The sequence below is a fragment of the Alosa sapidissima genome, chromosome 7 (genome assembly GCF_018492685.1).
Source record: "Alosa sapidissima isolate fAloSap1 chromosome 7, fAloSap1.pri, whole genome shotgun sequence".
NCBI classification, from domain to species: domain Eukaryota; kingdom Metazoa; phylum Chordata; class Actinopteri; order Clupeiformes; family Clupeidae; genus Alosa; species Alosa sapidissima.
The window spans coordinates 38,500,708-38,520,088 of NC_055963.1; the positions used below are offsets into that span (position 1 = coordinate 38,500,708).

Consider the following 19,381-nt stretch of genomic DNA (forward strand, 5'->3'; position numbering starts at 1 on the left):
GCGTCAATGAGAGAACACTTAAACTTACATGATTTTGGTTTCGATTTTCTAATTGGAATAAGTCTTTGTGACAACACGTCATGATACATTTGATAATGTTTGATCGTTGTTTTGGTATGAAGCATCTTTTACGTAGCCTAATGAATGCGCTCTAGAAAGTGAAAGTAGCCTAACCTAGGCCTATATGCGCTCTGTGTCTGAGCTGTATGTGCACGTCCGCAATTGATTATGTTCCTCAAATGGAGAACACATCAATCCCATGGTATTTTTTGCCCTAAAATGCATGAAACATGCAAGTTCAAAATCCCGCCGGTAGCCACGTTACATCTCCGTTTCATATTTGCCTAGGCTACTAGCCTACAATAAATTAATTGAACGAACTCAACTGACAACAGGTATATCTACTGATTCGGTCATTGCGACTACAGACTACATACTAATACATACAATTTGAAGTTTATTTTTGTATTCCGGGGTACAGTAGCCTAATTGCCTAATGTCTTGACAATAGTTTTTCTTACCGGCTTGCTGTTTAAACCAGTGTTTCTCAAACTTTTTTTCTGGGGACCCACTTTTTAAAAATGACAGACTATCGCGACCCAACTCGTGACTGTGGTAGTTAACAAACTAAACTGACTGCGCCGCTCTGAACTTTCCTGCCAGGTTTATGACGCAAACCGCTACATCTCGGCTCTGGCATTGCCTAAACTCATCGTGTGGGAAATCAGGTTATCTGTCAATATTGGGCTTTGAAAGTAAGGGATATTTGCTCAGTAGGCTAATAGTAGGCTACATTTTGTAACATTTATAGAGAAACCGAGGGGAAGTTAAATTAGAAATTAGAATCGTTGGAAATTGAAAACACATACAAAAAAATATTCGGGGCTTTTAAAAAGAGATTCGAGGCTTGAGCCCCCGAAGCCACCCCCTCGCTCCGCCAATGCAACCACCCAGCAGTAACTTCTGCATTCGGTGAGATTTGCACCGCCCTAATTTTATTTTTGACTCTTCCCGTCACCGTTGCAACCTCTGAGCGCTCATTCTCCAAGTTAAAGATCATTAAAAACCACTTGAGGAGCAGTGGGACAGGAGAGACTGAGTGGACTTGCCATGTTGTCCATAGAGAATGAGAGAGCAAAGAAAATGGACATACACAGAGCATCGTGGACGAGTTCGCGGAGCGCAAGGCTCGTCTATGCCTTTCAAATAGGCTAGTGCTGCGTATTATTGTTGTTTTATTATTAGGGGTCATGTAGCCTAATGTTTTTGTTGTTGTTCTCTTGGTTACACTTTGTGTACGTTCGATGGACTTCAAAATTACATAGTTGCTCTCCGTGGCGCTGACGCTTGTAAGACCCGCTGTTGCGGGCATATGTAGCCTATGTTGTAAAATTATGTTATGATTAGTTTAATAGCCTAAAGGGCCCGGTCATGTGCCCCGCCCCCGGCCCGGCTCTGACTTGTTCCGCCACTGGGGATGATTATGTATCCGGTATGATAATACAATCATCCACAACCAACTCCTTGGCCTGGAGAGACTTTTGTTGGAAAAAATCTTATTAGCTTTTTTATTACTCTGAAGCAAAAGGCTAAACAAACAGGTAGCCAGTTATGCTGCTGGAGAGAATGTGGAGAAACCATGGTTGATCATGCTCATGTCTTTTGGTGTTGTTCTGCTATCCAGACCTTTTGGACAGATGTGACAACAAATATTACAAATGTTTTGGGTTATGGTGTTAATATATCTTTCAGCTCTCTATACCTTGGACACATCCCTGACAGAATAGGTAAAGATGATGAATATTTTTGTCATTTTTTCATGGTGAGATTGCAAAAAAAAAGGGCGGGGGGGGGGGGGTGTCTCTTTTTTACAACTTCATTAGGTGTGCCAGTAAATGTGGCGGGTGCTGTAATTATAGCTTTATGATGAATACTCAACTTATTCTGTGTACTTTTAAGAATTACCATGAACCAGAACTTTATCAGTTCTATAAAAGCTAATGCTGTGTGTGTGTGTGCATGCGTGTGTATCTCTGTCTCTCTCTCTCTCTCTCTCTCTCTCTCTCTCTTTGAACTGATGCATACTTCCCAGGAGCAATCAAATTTAACCATAGTCTAAGTCAGGAAGAATGTCGTAGTCTGGTGAGATCCCTTGCAGCCTGCCAGCTACCATTCCAATGTGCTCATGGACGGCCTTCCATTACCCCAGTCGTGGACCTCCAGTACCTGGACAATGAGCAAATGGTAAATAATGTAGTGTTGCTTCTCTTCAGTGTTTGTCAGTGTATTTGATTGACAGGAGAATGAGAAGGTTTAAGTACTTATTGGATTTTTCAATCAGAGAGCTCAGAGCAGAGGAGTTAGCTACTTTCAATGCTTCAGTCACAGACAGAAGAGCAGTTTCAGTAGAATGACCACTCTTGAAACCAGACTGCATAGGGTCTAGTAGGTTATTCTGATAAAGAAAGTCACATACTTGCTCAAATTTGAATGTATCTTTCTGACCCTAACACACAAACATGGTAATGGCTTTGACATCAACTGTAAAGGAAGACTCCAGGAATTTTCAGTATGGGCCCTTGATAATTGTTTTTTTTTTTAAATATACACAGGAGAGATGTTACATTTGTAGTGCTATAGATAGGGGATTTTGCATAGCTGCCAATCAACAACCAAGCCTACTTACCGTCAAAAACAAATGACTAACAAAGCAACCTTTGTGGGCAAAAAACATCACCAACAGAACAACCTTCGAAAGCATTTCTCAAGGATTTTTAAGCAGGCACCTTCCTTTATTGGTGTTGTATTGAATTAGACCCATGACACCTCCAGAAGGCTCAATGGTGTGGAGGGAGGTGGGTCTGGTAAATCAGATACCACTTGGGGTTCTCTACCAACAAATACCGACACATTATTTGCTTATTCTTCTTCGTTGCTGTGGCCGTTTATGATCTGATCAGCAACTTATCAACATACCAATCAATATAATTAATTCTTTAGTCATTCCTCTTTTTTGCTGTGGCCGTTTATGATCCGATCAGCAACATTCCCAGCTGACATGCAAGCTCTTGATGCAGTCCAGGAACACAGCGGAAAGATTTCACACATCACAGAGTCAATTCCGATTATAAGATTACCCCAAGTAGTCTGTGAGCACCTTAGCCATAGCCACTGTTTTACAGTGACAGTCCTCAAAAACCAAAATCTAACAGAAGTGTTGTGGCAGACTTTGCTACAAAGCCTTTAGCAGATCTCCATTCTTATGTGTGCTTGCCAGCCAAGTTCTCTAACCTCTGCTACTAGTTTTTCATACTTAAACTGCTTCCACCATCACCTCTTCAAAGGGAATATAGTTAGCTCGAACCATTTCCTAACTACATTGTTAACAATTCTCTCAAATTTATCCACCTCTGAAATGGCAGTCATGCACAGACAAAGGCCTCCAGATGTATGGCAAGGGCCCAAACTGTAAGCATCCCAACTTAAGCTTGCCAGCCAAAAAGTTTCTATCGATGGAATGGATAGCCTCAACAATTAATTGTCTATGCACCAAGACCTGTCATTAGTCATTCAGTCTGGAACTGTACCACCTGCCTGAACACTCTTCACAGGTTTTTCCACAATAGATGGAAACATGTCACCATCACTATAAAGCTTTTCTTATAGTTTCTCTCTCTTAATAGATACATTTATACATTTGCTAGGTTTCACATACATTCTTGCCCAATTCTGACGACCATTCAACTTGGTTAACAACTGACGGGTACATGTAGCCGTTGTTGTGTGTTAGTGTCTTATGTAGACTCGGATAGGAGGAAGCCAAGTGCCATCCTGCAGCCTTTCACCTTCTAACAACCCATTTTGATGCCCTTATAATTACCTCCATTGTCATGGTGAAAACTAATGGTGAAATGGTACATGCAGCTATGATGTCAACCTCCAAAGGATGTGGTATACTTACCTGAAAGTCCTCAAAATGCACTAACTAAAGCAGAAATCTTCTCAGGGACCTGAAAGTAGCTGAATGCCTTCAATGACAGACTCTGAGGCACAGATGAAAAAGCATTTGCAAGGTCCAAAAAGACCACCTAGGCAGACCTGCCAACCTGTACGCGTTTTGTGTATCTACCACGCATTTTCACATCAAAGTACACCGGTACTATATTTTTCTTAAAACTATGCAAAAACGAGCAGACATCCAACTTCTCCGGAAAGCTCACTGGAGCATGTGAATTAGAATCTCCCGCAAATCTATTTCATGCCAGGGTGAAATATAGAAAGAAAGTGACAAGTGAGAATGACAGGCAAAGCATAGTGGACTCTCGTTATCGCTTGTCATTTTGTTGTATCATACAATAAACAGACAAACCATAATGTAGAGTAGCGTATGTAATTTAGTGTAGTCTAATCTCCTTGGCGCATAACATGCGCGGCATGGCTTCATTCATTACCACACGTAAACCATGGCAATAACAATAGCACAAGCAGGATTCACACGCATTCAACGCACTGTGTGGGCAGTGTAGCTCAATTTGAGGGGGCGTCAAATGAATGTTATTGCGAATGATTAAAATGCAGAGGTGCACAGTCAATAAAACAAAACAAAAAAATAATAGAAAGAACATTGGGCAGGCAAGTGCCAGTTATTTGAAAAGTTTTTGTTTGGATGAAAGTAGCTGCACCAATCGTAAGTTTTTCCTAAAGTTGTTCAGGTTCACCGTTGGGTCATTACTTATTGTTAAATAGCCTTATCACTTATATTGGAGCTCCCTCGATAAAAATCACTCGTATTACTCACACATGCTTATCGTGTCATTTTGACCACTGGCCTACCTGCTTTCTGCAAAATACAAACGAAGGAATCGCAACAGTGGGCCACGAAGATGCTTGCTAGATTCGGCAGTTGTATAATCTATGGTTTTCTAGCCATTTTCTAGCTACTTTCGGGTAACGTGGAACGACGAGCTAGTTTTTAATGACTACGCATGGTGGAGTGCTACAGCATGACAGTCATTCTTGTAACGAATTTTATGACAAAGAGGCCTAATTGGAGACGTTTGCGTGATCCGTTGTTATCACTGGTAACAACACTTGTTATATTAATAAATGCATATTAAAATGCTCAAAACACTGCTCCAAGAATTTAAACTATCCAACTGTTTAACTGGTCAGCCATTCAAACTGTCAGTTGTCATCAACTATGACTCCCACCAACTGTTTCCTCTGCCCACAACTGTTTCCAAATAAAAGTTTGTTTTGCATTTTATGTTAATATATGTTTTGTATATATTACATTTTCTAGTTCTTGTTGTGAATGGTCCTTTCGTAGTCAAGTCAGTTTATCTTTATAGCACATTTAAGGATCAAGGATGACCAAAAGTGCTTTACAAATAATAAAATATGTTTTATGTTTTATGTTTTTTTTTTTTTTTTTCAGGATACTTCAAAACCCAATCTACGGAAATTGAAGAGAATGTACAATGCTTGGCTTATTTATGGGAAAAAAAGATCAGGGGAAGAAAAATATGTATAGCTCATGCTGAAACATTTATTTATGGTATGAAATGTATTAAGCTCTTTATATTCATTTCTATTCATGTGTGAAGTATTCACAATATTGGATGTCTATTTCTGACTAAACATTGTTTCTTAAATATTTCGGTTGTCTTTGATCCTTTATTATATGTTTTATTTGGCAGATTTGTTGAAATAAAGCAAGGACATTTTCTGTGCGTAAAGTTACACCGCCCATAAATCAGTTTGTAAAGGCAATGTCATTTTTACTTTTTTAGGACTTTTATTAACCGTTCTTCTATAATGCTCTAACCGGTTACCATTTAGAGCAGTGTTTCCCAAACTTTTTTTCTGGGGACCCACTTTTTAAAAATGACAGACCATCGCGACCCATTTCACTTCAGATCTAACATGCAACCACCAATATTGTTTTAGACCACATGTTCTCAAACTTTTCTTGGGGATATTCTTGCATGCTACGCAGTCGTCACTCTTCAGCATAAGCTGTTCCTGTATTTCTAAAGAGAGATGTTGTAGGCTACGTTGCTTTGCAGACAAATGGATCCATAACACCGTCAATTCCTATGCAAACATAGCAAATAACTCAAGTCGTTTTATTGTAGCCTATTTGTGGAGGTTTCTTTTTTTGGAAAGTTGAATCCGCATTTTCCTCTGGAACGTTTGGCGCAAATTGAATAGCCATGTCCGGCATATGGATGTCTGCTTTAGTTGACTAGATTTTAATCAGTGAAGTTGAAGGGCTGGTGTCCGTTAATGTTCGTGCAAATAGGCTGATTCATGTCCCTTGCATTTTGCAACTGCGAGGTCCATGGCAGGCGGCCCACAGAAATGTTTCATTTTGCGAGTGAGATGTCCACATTGTCCCCTCTGCGATGCGTTCGCCCCCCAGTTTCAGAGCTATTCTAAATGCAAAATTGCACAGAGGGCCCCGACTGTGGTAAACAGACTATATCCTAATAGAAAACTGATAGCTTTCCTGGATAAATGGTATAAGTTAGGTCTATTAGACCAGTGTTTCCCAAAGACGGGTGGGTCGCAGGAGATTTTATTTGGGTCGCCAGCACAATGTCTAATAGGCCTAACTTATACCATTTAGCCAGGAAAGCTATAAAAAAAAATCGAGTTCCTACACTATTTATCTACACGTTCATTCACAGGGGTCTTCATCTTGAAAAATGGGCTTTAAGTGTTAAAAATTATTGCAGTTTCAATATACAAGATATGCTGTAGCACAGTGGTTAGAGGAGCGAGCTTTGATCTAAGGATCATTGGTTCAAATTCAGCAGCAATCATTCTGCCCATGTTAGTTTTGCACTGGATATTTAAATGCCAACACAAAAGGTTGTAAAAGTAGCCAAATAAGAGTTTGTTAGTGTGTGTCTAGGCCTACAGTTTAAGTGCATTTATATTGGTAGCTATAGTGAGGTAGGACTAGGCTATTTGCTGATTATGGGTTGGTTGTGTTGCTTGGGCGGGTGGCGATTAAAACACAATAATTCACAAAGCTGTCTTCTTTTAATGTAGGTATACCTTCATCAAAGGCTAAAGGCTTACTTCAAGTCGGGACAGGATAGGTCTATTTGAGTCTATGTGCGTGTGGAAACCATTATTATTATTCCATTCTCACAGTTTTATATGGGCTTATCATGGTAAAGTAGCTTATTATCAGTTGGATTTATTTTTAAGGCAGTGCTTCACGTGTGCGTGCATGAAAGTGAGAGAGGCAGACGGAAAAGTCCGGCAGAGTAATATCAGTTGAACTTGTTACAGTTAGGCGTGGAATGAAAGGGCTTTTTCGTAATGTTTGCTAAGCCTATAGGAGCACTGTTTTCCTAAACTGCATTAAAACGTGATCCCTATATGAGGCGTTCCTGACTGTAACGTCAAAGATAGCAATTTGAGGGTTGCCTCAGGTACAAGGATACAAGGATACAAGGAAGTTTATTGTCACATGCATATAGTTACTGGAAGTAAGAAATGCAGTGAAATTATGTCTGGTGTCAGCCTATTTGTGCATTAATGGGGGGGGGGGGGGGGGTAAAAAGTGCAGTAGAAGAAGAAGAAGAGGGGTTTAGTAGATTAAGTGGCAAGGGCTGCATAAAAAAGGTGGGGGAGGATTGGGATTGGGTGGGGGGCACCAACAAGGAGCACCCAAGAGCAACAGGGGCAAGGAAAAACCAAGGGGCTAACCCAACTGCCAGGGGTCTTGGTGTGTGTGTTGGGGGGATGACAGGGGAGATGGGATAGTGTGCTGTGTATGTGGGGAGAGGGCAGTGTGCAATATGTGTGTTGGAGAAGCTTCCTCATGAGACAATGTGCTGTGTATTGGGGGGGGGGGGGGCAGTGTGCTGTAAGTGTGTTGGAGAAGCTTCCTGATGAAATAATGTGCTGTGTATGTAGGGGGGGGGGGGGCAGGGACTTACTATTGCAAGCAGAGTACTGTATGTAATGTATGTGAGTGATGACAGTGAAGATGTGTGTGTGTGGGCGGGAGGGGAGTGGAGCAGTGACTGTGTGTGTGTGTGTGTGTGTGTGGGTAGGTGGGGGCAGTGTGCTGTAAGTATGTAGAGGATGTGTGTTGGAGAAGATCCTGAAGACAATGTGCTGTGTATGTGGGAGCAAGTATGTAGAGGAGGCTTACTGTAGCAAGCAGTGTGCTGTATGTATGTGAAGTGATGACAGTGATGATATAAGTGTGTGTGTTGGGGGGGGGGGGCAGAAAGGCTAGGCAATCAAGGACATGGGTAGATGGAGGAGAAATCAAAAATGATAAATAAAAAGTGTGCAAAAGTTGGAGAAAGTCAGATATGTGTGTGTGTGTGTGTGTGTGTTTTGACGTGTGATGAAATAAGAAAATAAATAAAAGGTCTGTAGCATAGGGAGAGGGATGTAAAAGTGCTAAAAGTCTTGTAGGTGTGTGTGGGTGTGTGTGTGTGTGTGGGGGGGGGTCATGAGTGCTGAGGAGTGAATGAGTGCAAAGTCAGTATAGTGTGAGTTCAGAGTTGGGAAATGTTTGAGAGTGCTGAGGAGTGAATGAGTGCAAAGTCAGTATAGTGTGAGTTCAGAGTTCGGATGGCCTGGGGATAAAAACTTCTCCTGAGTCTCTCAGTTCTGGCTTTGTGACTACATAGGCGTCTTCTTGATTTCAGCGGTAGGAATAATCCATTGTTAGGATGAGAAGAGTCCTTCAGAATCTTTTGGGCTCTTAGGAGTACTCTTCTGGAATAGATATCTTGTAGAGCAGGGAGTTGAGTTCTTATAGTACGTTCAGCTGAGCGCACTACTCTCTGCAGAGTACTACAATCTCTAACTGTGGAGTTCTCATACCAGGTGATGATGCTACCAGTTAGAACACTCTCAACCGCTGAAGTGTAGAAGGCCTTCATGATGGATGTAGAAACTTTGAATTTCCTTAGCTGACGAAGGAAGTAGAGTCGTTGTCTGGACTTCTTCAGAACATATTGAGTGTTAACAGTCCATGTTAAGTCTTCAGTAATGTGGACACCAAGGTATTTAAAACTTGTGACTCTCTCTACAGGTTGCCCGCTGATCATTAGTGGGGTGTAACTGTAGTTCTGCTGCTGCCTTCTGTAATCCACTACCATTTCCTTGGTTTTATTGATATTCAGTGTCAAGCTGTTAGATTGACACCACTGTGCCACCTCATCAACCTGATCCAAGTAGAACTGTTCATTGTTGTTACTAATCAGGCCCAAGATCACTGTGTCATCTGCAAACTTGATGATGGATGTATGACTACTGTTGGCTTTGCAGTCATGTGTGTAGATGTTGTACAGCAGTGGACTCAAAACACAGCCTTGGGGAGCACCAGTGCTGATGGTTAATGAGTCAGATGTCAGACCCCCCACTCTAACCACTTGTGAACGGTTGGTGAGGAAGTCAAATATCCAGTGACACAGGGTGGTGTTCAGTCCTAAGGCCTTCATCTTTGTGACCAAGGTGAGAGGTACTATCGTGTTGAATGCTGAACTAAAGTCAATGAACAGCATCCTCACATAATTCCCATTCCCCTCCTCCAGGTGAGTTAAGGTGGTGTGCATGAGGTTTGAGATGGCATCCTCTGTAGACCTGTTGGCTCTGTAAGCAAATTGGAGGGGGTCGAAGGAGGCAGGGAGGGATGAGCAGATAATGTTTTTCACAAGCTTCTCAAAACACTTCATCACTGTGGACGTCAGGGCTACTGGGCGGTAGTCATTCAGACATGATGGACTTTTGTTTTTCGGTACTGGAACAATAACAGACTGCTTGAGGCAAGTAGGAACTGTCTCTTGGCATGTTATCAATAACCTTTATTGGAATGTAAATGTACATCTAAGCTTAGCTGCAGGAATCTGTGAGAGCAACGGATGTAAGATTGGGGCAGCCGTGGCCTACTGGTTAGCGCTTCAGACTTGTAACCGAAGGGTTGCCGGTTCGAACCCCGACCAGTAGAAAGCGGCTGAAGTGCCCTTGAGCAAGGCACCTAACCCCTCACTGCTCCCCGAGCGCCGCTGTTGTTGCAAGCAGCTCACTGCGTCAGGATTAGTGTGTGCTTCACCTCACTGTGTTCACTGTGTGTGTTTCACTAATTCACGGATTGGGATAAATACAGAGACCAAGACAGAGTTGTCACGCTTGAAGTTTATGAATGAAGGTCAGACTACAAGTTAGGGAGCAGTTTCACTGGTCTATGCAATTATGCTGAGTAGACCAGAATATTGCCACTTAAAGCTGTTTTAGAACCACAAGCAGCTGCTGGCATGAAAAGTAGCATTATTGATAAGATAGTCAGACTAAATTCATTTTAAACAGCATTTGGCTGATAGTTGGTAGTTGGGCCTGTTACCTCTTTACAAGGACCCATAGGCCTGCCCCACACAGGCGTGCGCACTCTCATACACAGACAAGATAATGCCTATCCTTAGTACATGGTTTATCATACCCTGACCAGTAGGCACGGCTGAAGTGCCCTTGAGCAAGGCACCTAACCCCAACACTGCTCCCCGAGCACCGCTGTTGTTGCAGGCAGCTCACTGCACCGGGATTAGTGTACCCCTCACCCACATGGCGATCACGAACAATGAGGTGACAACGACCTCAGGCCTAGTCCACACGTACCAAACCGATCTTTTTTTTCCTCCGTCTTCCCTGGAACCGTATCAAGAATATTTGCGTCCAAACTGATCCATCTCAACATGACTCAACACGTTACTTCATACCCCAGGCCTATAGGTGGCACTGTGTCTTTACAGAAATTCACCAAAACTTGCAAAACTTGCGCTTTAAAAACAGACAGAATAGGCTACGGCGAAATGTCTAGTGCAAGGAAACCAGAATTGTTTGTGTGGACTGTCAACTGTAGCCAACTGTAAAACTAATAAACTTTATTTTACGGTTTGTGAAGGGTGCGGTCCCGTCCTTTATTTGGCTAACGCAGGTAGGCCTACTAATCACCTTTACTTTCTTTGGTTGTAGGATAGTCCGTGATTCACATTAGTTTTGGCTATCACCGCAGTTAGGCTACTAAACGCAAGGCTTACCCAAGTTCTAGGCTATTCTGTCGCCACATTTATAATATTGCTATAAAACCTTCGTTAGTAACAGTCAATACTTTTGCCTGCGTCAAATCGTGCATTCGCATTCAGTGTGCTACCATCGGCTTAACGTGAGTTCTAAGCGTCTTTGTATGCTTATATCTGATTTCACTCGACTGTGAATGCATGTATATATGTTGTAAGACATGTAAAATAAATGAATGACACTGGCACTACGCACAAATTAATGTAGCCTAAACTTACACCGCACTTTCCTAATAACTTAAGTTCTCTCGCGTCACTGACAGTAGCTAGAATGCATAAAAAAACACCGGGAAAAACAGTGTTCAGTCCACCAAGTCATAAGCTATCGGCGCTGCGCAGCATCAGTTGTGATATTTATCTTAACGGAGTGTAATCATAGGTAATGTCATGTATGAAAACTAGTATTGTTAGGCAATATTATAAGTCCAAGTCCAGGGCAGCTGAGGTGTGGCGATGACATCATCGATACGCAAGCAGGATGTGCGGTTTCGCTGTCTAAACGAACTCAAACGGGCTACGGTTTCAGATTTTTCCACTCTGGGACCAGGTTTCAGAAAAGTGCGGTTTCGCGCAGTGCGTTTACAGGATTCGTTTGGACGCTCGGCCAAGACGAAGCAAAACCTCTGCGTTTAACCTAAAAAGCGTCTCCGTGTGGACAGGCCCTTAGTCAACAGCCATCAGACACACAGATCCCAGATGCACCCCTCCCCCACCCCTCACCATTACAAAAGATCAAGTGACAGTCCAACTTAAGAAATTGTTCCAACACTGTGGAAGACATCATGTCTCACCCCTGTCCCTAAGAAGCCACACCCTAGTGAGCTTAATGACTACAGACCTGTCGCTCTTACATCACATGTGATGAAGACAATGGAGCGATTGGTCTTAGGCATGCTCAGACCCCAGGTACGCCATGCACTAGACCCGTTACAGTTTCCTTACCAGGAGAAAGTGGGCGTGGACAATGCCATCACTTATCTTCTACACAGGACACATTCCCACCTGGACAAGGGGAAAAGTGCTGTGAGAATCATGTTCTTTGATTTCTCAAGTGCTTTTAACACCATCCAGCCCCTCAGATTGGGAGACAAGCTCTTGCAGATGGGTGTGGACTCTCACCTGGTAACCTGGATTACAGATTACCTGACCGAGCGACCACAGTTCGTCAGACTGAAGAACTGTCTCTCTGACACTGTGATCTGCAGCACCGGAGCGCCACAGGGAACTGTGCTCTCTCCAGTCCTGTTCACCCTGTACACATCTGACTTCTGCTACAACACCGAGTCATGCCACATGCAGAAGTTTTCTGATGATACTGCAATTGTGGGGTGTATCAGGAACGGGCAGGAGGAGGAGTACAGGAGCCTGGTGGAGGACTTTGTGCAGTGGTGCAAACTCAATCATCTTCAACTTAACACTTCAAAGACCAAGGAGATGGTGGTGGATTGCCGCAGGTCTAAGCCCACTCTGCTACCAGTCCACATTGATGGGGTCAATGTGGAGGTGGTTAGCACCTACAAGTATCTGGGTCTCCACCTGGACAATAAACTGGACTGGTCAGCCAACACTGATGCACTCTACAAGAAAGGGCAGAGCAGGCTGTACTTCCTGAGGAGGCTGCGGTCCTTCAATGTGTGCAGTAAGCTCCTCAGGATGTTCTACCAGTCTGTTGTTGCCAGCGTCCTCTTCTATGCAGTAGTATGCTGGGGAGGAAGCACAAGGAAGAAGGATGTGGGGCGAATTGACAGGCTGGTAAGGAAAGCTGGCTCTGTAGTGGGAGCTGAACTGGAGTGCATCACTTCACTATCTGACAAAAGGACCCTGAACAAACTGACCAACATCTTGGACAATGAGTGTCACCCACTCCACAGAACTATTGTTAAGCAGAAGAGCCTGATCAGCTGGAGACTTCGCTCACTGCCTTGCACAACTGACAGACTGAGAAAGTCATTTGTCCCCAGGGCCATTGAACTGTTCAATGCCTCACTTAAGGGAAGAGGAGAGATAGACTTCTCTGCATAGTCTGTCTGCCTCTTCACCCCCTCCATGTTTGGTACTGTCTGTCAACTAGCCACTGTCTTTATGCCTCACTGTTTGCGTGCTATATTAGCACATTAGCACATATGCATAACCCCCCCCCCCCTCCATGCCACAGCCGAACTGTGGCCACACTTATACATTTTCTTAAATAGTTAAATATATAGATATATAGACTTTACTTTATTTCTGCATTGTTGCACTGTTGACTTACTCATTTGCACTATCACCATGACCACTGTCACCATTGCACTACCATGACACTCATTCACACAGAGCACCTTACCATACCTTACTATGCACAGAGAATCACAGGCTCAGTCCCTGCCTCAGTCATTGCAAGCGCCTCTGATTTATTAATCACCACTATGTGGATACTGTTTTTAGAATTGATTTAGATTAAGTGTTAGTTAGTATAATTTGTATTTTTGTAATTTGTATTTTAGTATATTTTTATATATTGTATTAAGTGTTAGTATAATTTGTATTTTAGTATATTTAGCATATTCTTTATCTTCTACTGTCCTTACTGCTTAGTTGTGTTTTTATATTATATACTTTAATTACTCTTTCTGCTGTTAAAGAATGTGTTTGTGTTGTATGTATGCTGCTGAGACCTTGAATTTCCCCTGGGGATCAATAAAGTATCTATCTATCTATCTATCTATCTATCTATCTATCTATCTATCTATCTAGTGTGTGCTTCACCTCACTGTGTGTTCCCTGTGTGCTGAGTGTGTTTCACTAATTCACAGATTTGGATAAATGCAGAGACCAAATTTCCCTCACAGGATCAAAAGAGTGTATATACTTATCAATTTGCACAATAATGCATATAGCAATAATGTAAGCTCAGATCAGTTGAATTTCAAATCTCATACAGAGCCCACCAAACGAAATTACATTGTTATCATAGCCTACTGCTAGCAATTGGCTATGCATTTGATTTAAATGGTCAGGCTGCCAGTCGAGGCCAAAGCAAAATATCCAACAATCCTGTCTGTCCCCTTTACTATTAGCCTAGATAGCGTCAGGAAAGTTTCTAATAGTGACGGCAGTTGCAGACTCTTAAAATGCCTGGTTTCTCGAACCACAATACACCTGAGGGGTGTGCGCTTCTATCGATAAGTTTAATTTGCATTGCCTTCATTTCGTCTGCTTGCACATTTAAGTTTTACAAACTGCAAATTCACACTGGGTGCAGAAAAAATCCCAGCTATCCACAAGTTTCTTACGTCCCATGCCTACTTAATTACAGTCATTTTCATTGTACAGCCTACATATTGCACACTTAATAGCCTAATACAGCCAGTCCAAACATTTAGGGATCTTTATTTGTATAGCCTAAAGTGAATCCTTACTCAATATTGACTCGCCATGTTTATTATATTATCACAGTATAGGATTTCGAGACAAGGGGCAAACTTCTACACCACCATCCCCAAAATGTGATCCCAACCAATGAAATACATTTGGTAGGTGAAGCGCGTTTCCCGAACAACTTACTTTCCTCTGACAGAATATCTAAAGGCCGGGACACGCCAACCCGACGGCAGACCGTCGGCAGAAAAGCAGTCATACTGATCAGTTGGCTCCCGTCTCCCCAAGTCGGTTTAAAAAGTGGCTTGGAACACACCGAGCCGACACCGAGCGTACGTTCTGCACGTGCGCGAGATGTAATACATTTTCATAACTGCAGCCAATGGAACAAAATGGCAATAGGTTCAGACTTTTCTGATTAAGCAATAAGAAAATATAAATATAAATGTATACTGTATTGTGTACTATTTCACTGTCATTGTTTTGCCAATGTGATACCAATGAAACACTCTTTCAGACACGGAATAGATAATTATAAATGATAAATGATAATTGTCAAATTGGCCAAAATGAACGCAGAGACCAAACCGACTCGAGTCATGGACCTCGCCCAACTGTCCGATGACGTCCGACGGTCGATAATCAGGTTGGTGTGTCCGGGCCTTACTCTGCATCAACGACACACCGTTGTACCTTACCTTCTCTCTGTCTATAACGTGGAACCTAATTGGCTAATTTTAGCTGGTGCTGGAAATGAGCACCCATGAAACGCCATTTTCATAAAGATGGCTGTAGCTAATTTCAAACTTTTTTGGCTTAAATAGCTAGCCTAGCATGGGCTATTGAAATGAATGGGGGCGGGACTTAATCACTCTCTCCAGTTATATATATATATATATATATATATATATATATATATATAAAATACCTCCATGAGAGAAACGGACCATGAGCAGGATGCTGGCGATCATGGACAATGACCGCCACCCACTACACAGCATGCTCAATAAACAGAGGGCACAGAAACATACCATATATGATAATGGGAAAACATATAAAAGCTATAAGGGTGAGAAACATCCCAGAGCCCCGTTTCCATGTCTGACACTTTTTGCTGTCTAGGACAGAACTAAACTAGGGACCTTAACACTTCTTATCCCTCACGGGAAAAACTAAGTACTTTTATATTTAACTTTTATTTTATTTGGGGCATTTTTATATACTTGTATACTGTATACTTTATATACTGTATGTTGTTTCTTTTTTCTGTAATCCTTTTGATTCTTGTATAATAAACTAGTTCTAGTAAGGAAGAGTTAAAAGACTTTTTGTTGTCTGGTCGCTCTGTAAAGAGGACGTATTCCCCCAGCTTGGCCTAGAGCAGGGGTTCTCAAAGTTTTGATTGGTGAGGGCCAATTCAGGAACCCAACATTGAACTGAGGGCTGCCAAAGGGGCGGGGGGAGAAAAAGAAAAAAAAAGAACCTGGAAAAAAAATCATTTTTTAATCATTTTAATGACCAGGTTGCATCTCCACAGTTTAAATGTATTGCATTAAACACATTTTAATTCATAACTGAGGCTAAACCTGGCAAAACTTGTGAAAATCTTAAGAAAAATTGCAATGCACACACAATCCCTGGGGTTCTCTACCCTCAACAGACAAATTTGGGATATAACAGTTCTGGTTGCAGTCCATTTCAAGTACAAACTTATTTAGAACAAACAGTCTCAGTGTGCCTTGCTTCTTATCAGCATAGGCCTTATTCAGGGCCAATTCCAGCTACCAAAGCACCACAGGAAAACCTGACGGCCACGAAACACCACTAAATGGAGATTCATTCTTTTCAGAGCACACAGTACAGTTGTACAGTTTTACAGATGTTATCAGATGTTATCGCGGGCCGCCAGAAATGTTTCCGCGGGCCGCCATTGGCCCCCGGGCTGTACTTTGAGAACCTATGTAACCACTTATTTTCCTTTGACTGACGGATGGGAGCCAGTTGATCTTGGAAATTTGGTAAGTTGTCACTCTTTTAGATTTTTCCCTCTTCTGCAGGCCAGAGGGGGGAACTCACTGACTGCATTGATACAAAGGCGAGTGGTTAGACATGTGACATGCTGGCTGAAGTGTTTTATCCGTAGAGACAGGTGTATTATTAGTTCCAACAATCTTAATTAACATACAAATGTTCTACAAGACTCTTGATTAACCCTTAGAGCCCGGTTGACGCAAAGTGCATCAAAAAAACACACCCATTCTTCTCTGTTACATTGCTCCGCAACTATTAGTTGCAGTGAGATGAGATTGATATATTGTTGCATTGCAACATTGTTACGTTGTATAAGTTGCAGCAAGATGAGATGATACATTGCTCTGCAACTATTAGTTGCAGCGAGACCTTTAATATGTGACAGAGCAGATGTGGGGCTTTCCAATGAGACTATGCACTTGTCTGTACGATCAAGTATGCAAATGAAAAAAATCATGAAATTAAATCAAATTGCATTATATTTACAGGGCTCTCAAGTCCCCCCAGGTCGGTTACCCCCCACCCTCCAATATTGTAAATAATAATTTGTATACATCAGATTGTTATGTAGCATAGCCATATTATATATCATTTGAAAGCTTGGACTCTTGGGAATCAATACATCACAATCTTTTTTATGTAGTTATGTGCAGAATAATAGCAGTGTTTTAAAAAAATTAATAAAGCTCAAAATCCTTAGAATAGCTGTCAATTCCATAATATCAATGCATTGGGAACACTGCACATTCAATTTCAAATCAAAACATGACCAAAATTGATCAAGTTTGTGTTATACCTTTACAGAAAGTGAAGAAAAAGGAATGTTAGGCTGTTCAAAAAAATAGCAGTGTTTGCATTTTTCTTTACAAACTCAAACATTTACTGTATGAACTGAAAAATGTCAAGATTTTGTTTTACTTTGAATCACTGCACTTATATCTAGTTGCATTACCATAATTGCTGCACATCTGTGTTGCATGGAGTCGACCAACTACTGGCACCTGTGAACACAATACATTCTACAATTCCTCTGCATTTTTTGGGTTTTGCCTCAGAAACCGCATTTTTGATGTCACCCCACAAGTTTTCTATAGGATTGAGGTCTGGGGATCGGGCTGGCCACTCCATAACGTCAATCTTGTTAGTCTGGAACCAAGACTTTGCTCGCTTACTGGTGTGTTTTGGGTCATTGTCTTGTTGAAACACCCATTTCAAAGGCATTTCCTCTTCAGCATAAGACAACATGACCTCTTCAAATGTTTTGATGTATTGAAATTGATCCATGATCTCTGGTGTGCAATAAATAGGTCCAACACCACAGTATGAGAAACATCCTCATATCATGAATTGTGCACCTCCATACTGTCTTCACAGTGTACTGTGGCTTTTATTCAGTGCATAGGGGCCGCAGACAGTTTGTCCACAAGCATCCACTAACCTGGCCTTTTTAGGGGGCTTTCCTCTCAGGGCGAATGAGAGGATGCTTAATTGCTTTTTTACCTGACATTTTTGAAAGACAGATGCAATGATTAATGCATCCATGGCCAGGATATAATTATAAAATATGACAAGATTTTAAAAGTGACCTATAACATCGACTATGTAATACACTTTAATTGATTTAGTATTTATTTACTTTTATTTATTTAGTGCTAATAAAATGATTAAGCCTATTTGGTGAGAGAGATGTTTACAATGCAGGGCTTAATAAAGCAATAAAAATTGCCTGTGTCTGAAGTTATCAGACATTTATGAGGACGTCATATAAACTGTTGTATCATTGCCTATTTTCAAATCTTAAGCATACCAGCTCACGCCTGAATTCAGGCACGGTGCCTGAACACTTTAAGCCTGATAATGTAACAATATGTCAGTCATCGTGTGATAACGAAAATATGACTATAGGCCTAGACCAGCGGTTCCCAAACTTTTTTCCCCGCGGACCACCTTTTACATCCTGACTCGGCTCGCATACCCCCACCATCCGACACATAAAAACGCAACACATTCTATTGACGCATTCCAGGCATCATGTTTAATTAGCCGCCCTACATGATGACAAAATCAAAATGTGCAATTTGTCTATGAGCTTGCACGCTAAAAAAACAGTGTGGAGAACATTAGACTGGTTAGATAGCACCTCACTGCACCTTCATCATTCTGCCCCCCATCCCATCGTTACCTGTCTCCTGCTCTGTTTCTCTAGCTTCTCCTCTTCGATCACTTTAATTTAGTTTTCAGACAGTTTTCCATGTTTGCGTAGCCTTCTACCCAGCCTATATTTCCACGAAACTAACGTGTCAGGTATTCTGGCTGCCCGCAGGAAATCATGTGCATTGTGGTTAGCTTATTTTTTAACGAAAACATAGCCTACTATAGAGTTTACAAATGATTTCCTTTAATTTAACGTTTCCATATCATTATAACCCGATTCAAAATTATTTATTATTTATGAATTAATTAGATTATTAATTAATTAATAATTTTTAACACCTTTCCGACATTGCCCTATTCATCTTGCGTACCCCCTAGTGGCAGCTCGCATACCACCGGTGGTACGCGTACCACAGTTTGGGAATCCCTGGCCTAGACTACTTGTTCTGAGCAGGTGTTGTCGGTGAACAGGCTGTAACTGTTGGCTAAGTTACAGACACCCATTTACAACTGACGCCAATTATTTGGGAAAGATTCTCTAACAGCAGTCAAGTTGTCATTGTTTGTGTCAAACAAGTTGTGAATTTGTTGTAACATTAAACGATGACTTACTCTGTGGGGAAATGACCTGTTAGTGCTGTCCAATCCTAGGTGGACGGGCTTAACATAATGATGGCAGAGTTGCGACGGTTCCGCGTGAATTCCCTGCTACTTTGAAAACAAAG

At 41.8% G+C, this 19,381-nt stretch overlaps 1 protein-coding gene and 1 long non-coding RNA gene across 3 annotated transcripts in view; one reads left to right on the forward strand and one right to left on the reverse strand.

Annotated features, from left to right (window-relative positions):
- Positions 1–5,656, forward strand: part of mlh3 (mutL homolog 3 (E. coli)) — a 60,156-nt gene extending 54,500 nt beyond the window's left edge. Inside the window, exons 10-11 of one of the 2 annotated variants that reach the window (XM_042098205.1) lie at positions 1,753–1,787; positions 2,093–2,183. In XM_042098205.1, coding sequence (XP_041954139.1) covers positions 1,753–1,787 — 35 coding nt within the window. In that variant the 3' untranslated portion in view covers positions 2,093–2,183. Of the gene's footprint in view, positions 1–1,752; positions 1,788–2,092; positions 2,245–5,437 lie in introns of those variants that run through there. The other variant, XM_042098204.1, reaches the window with a different exon arrangement.
- On the reverse strand, positions 737–18,068 carry LOC121713586. The gene is made up of 4 exons (XR_006032881.1): positions 17,927–18,068; positions 9,398–9,405; positions 5,905–5,912; positions 737–747 (listed from the first exon to the last, which is right to left on the reverse strand). It is a non-coding gene; the product is annotated as an uncharacterized LOC121713586 (long non-coding RNA).
- Between the last annotated feature and the right edge of the window lie 1,313 nt (positions 18,069–19,381).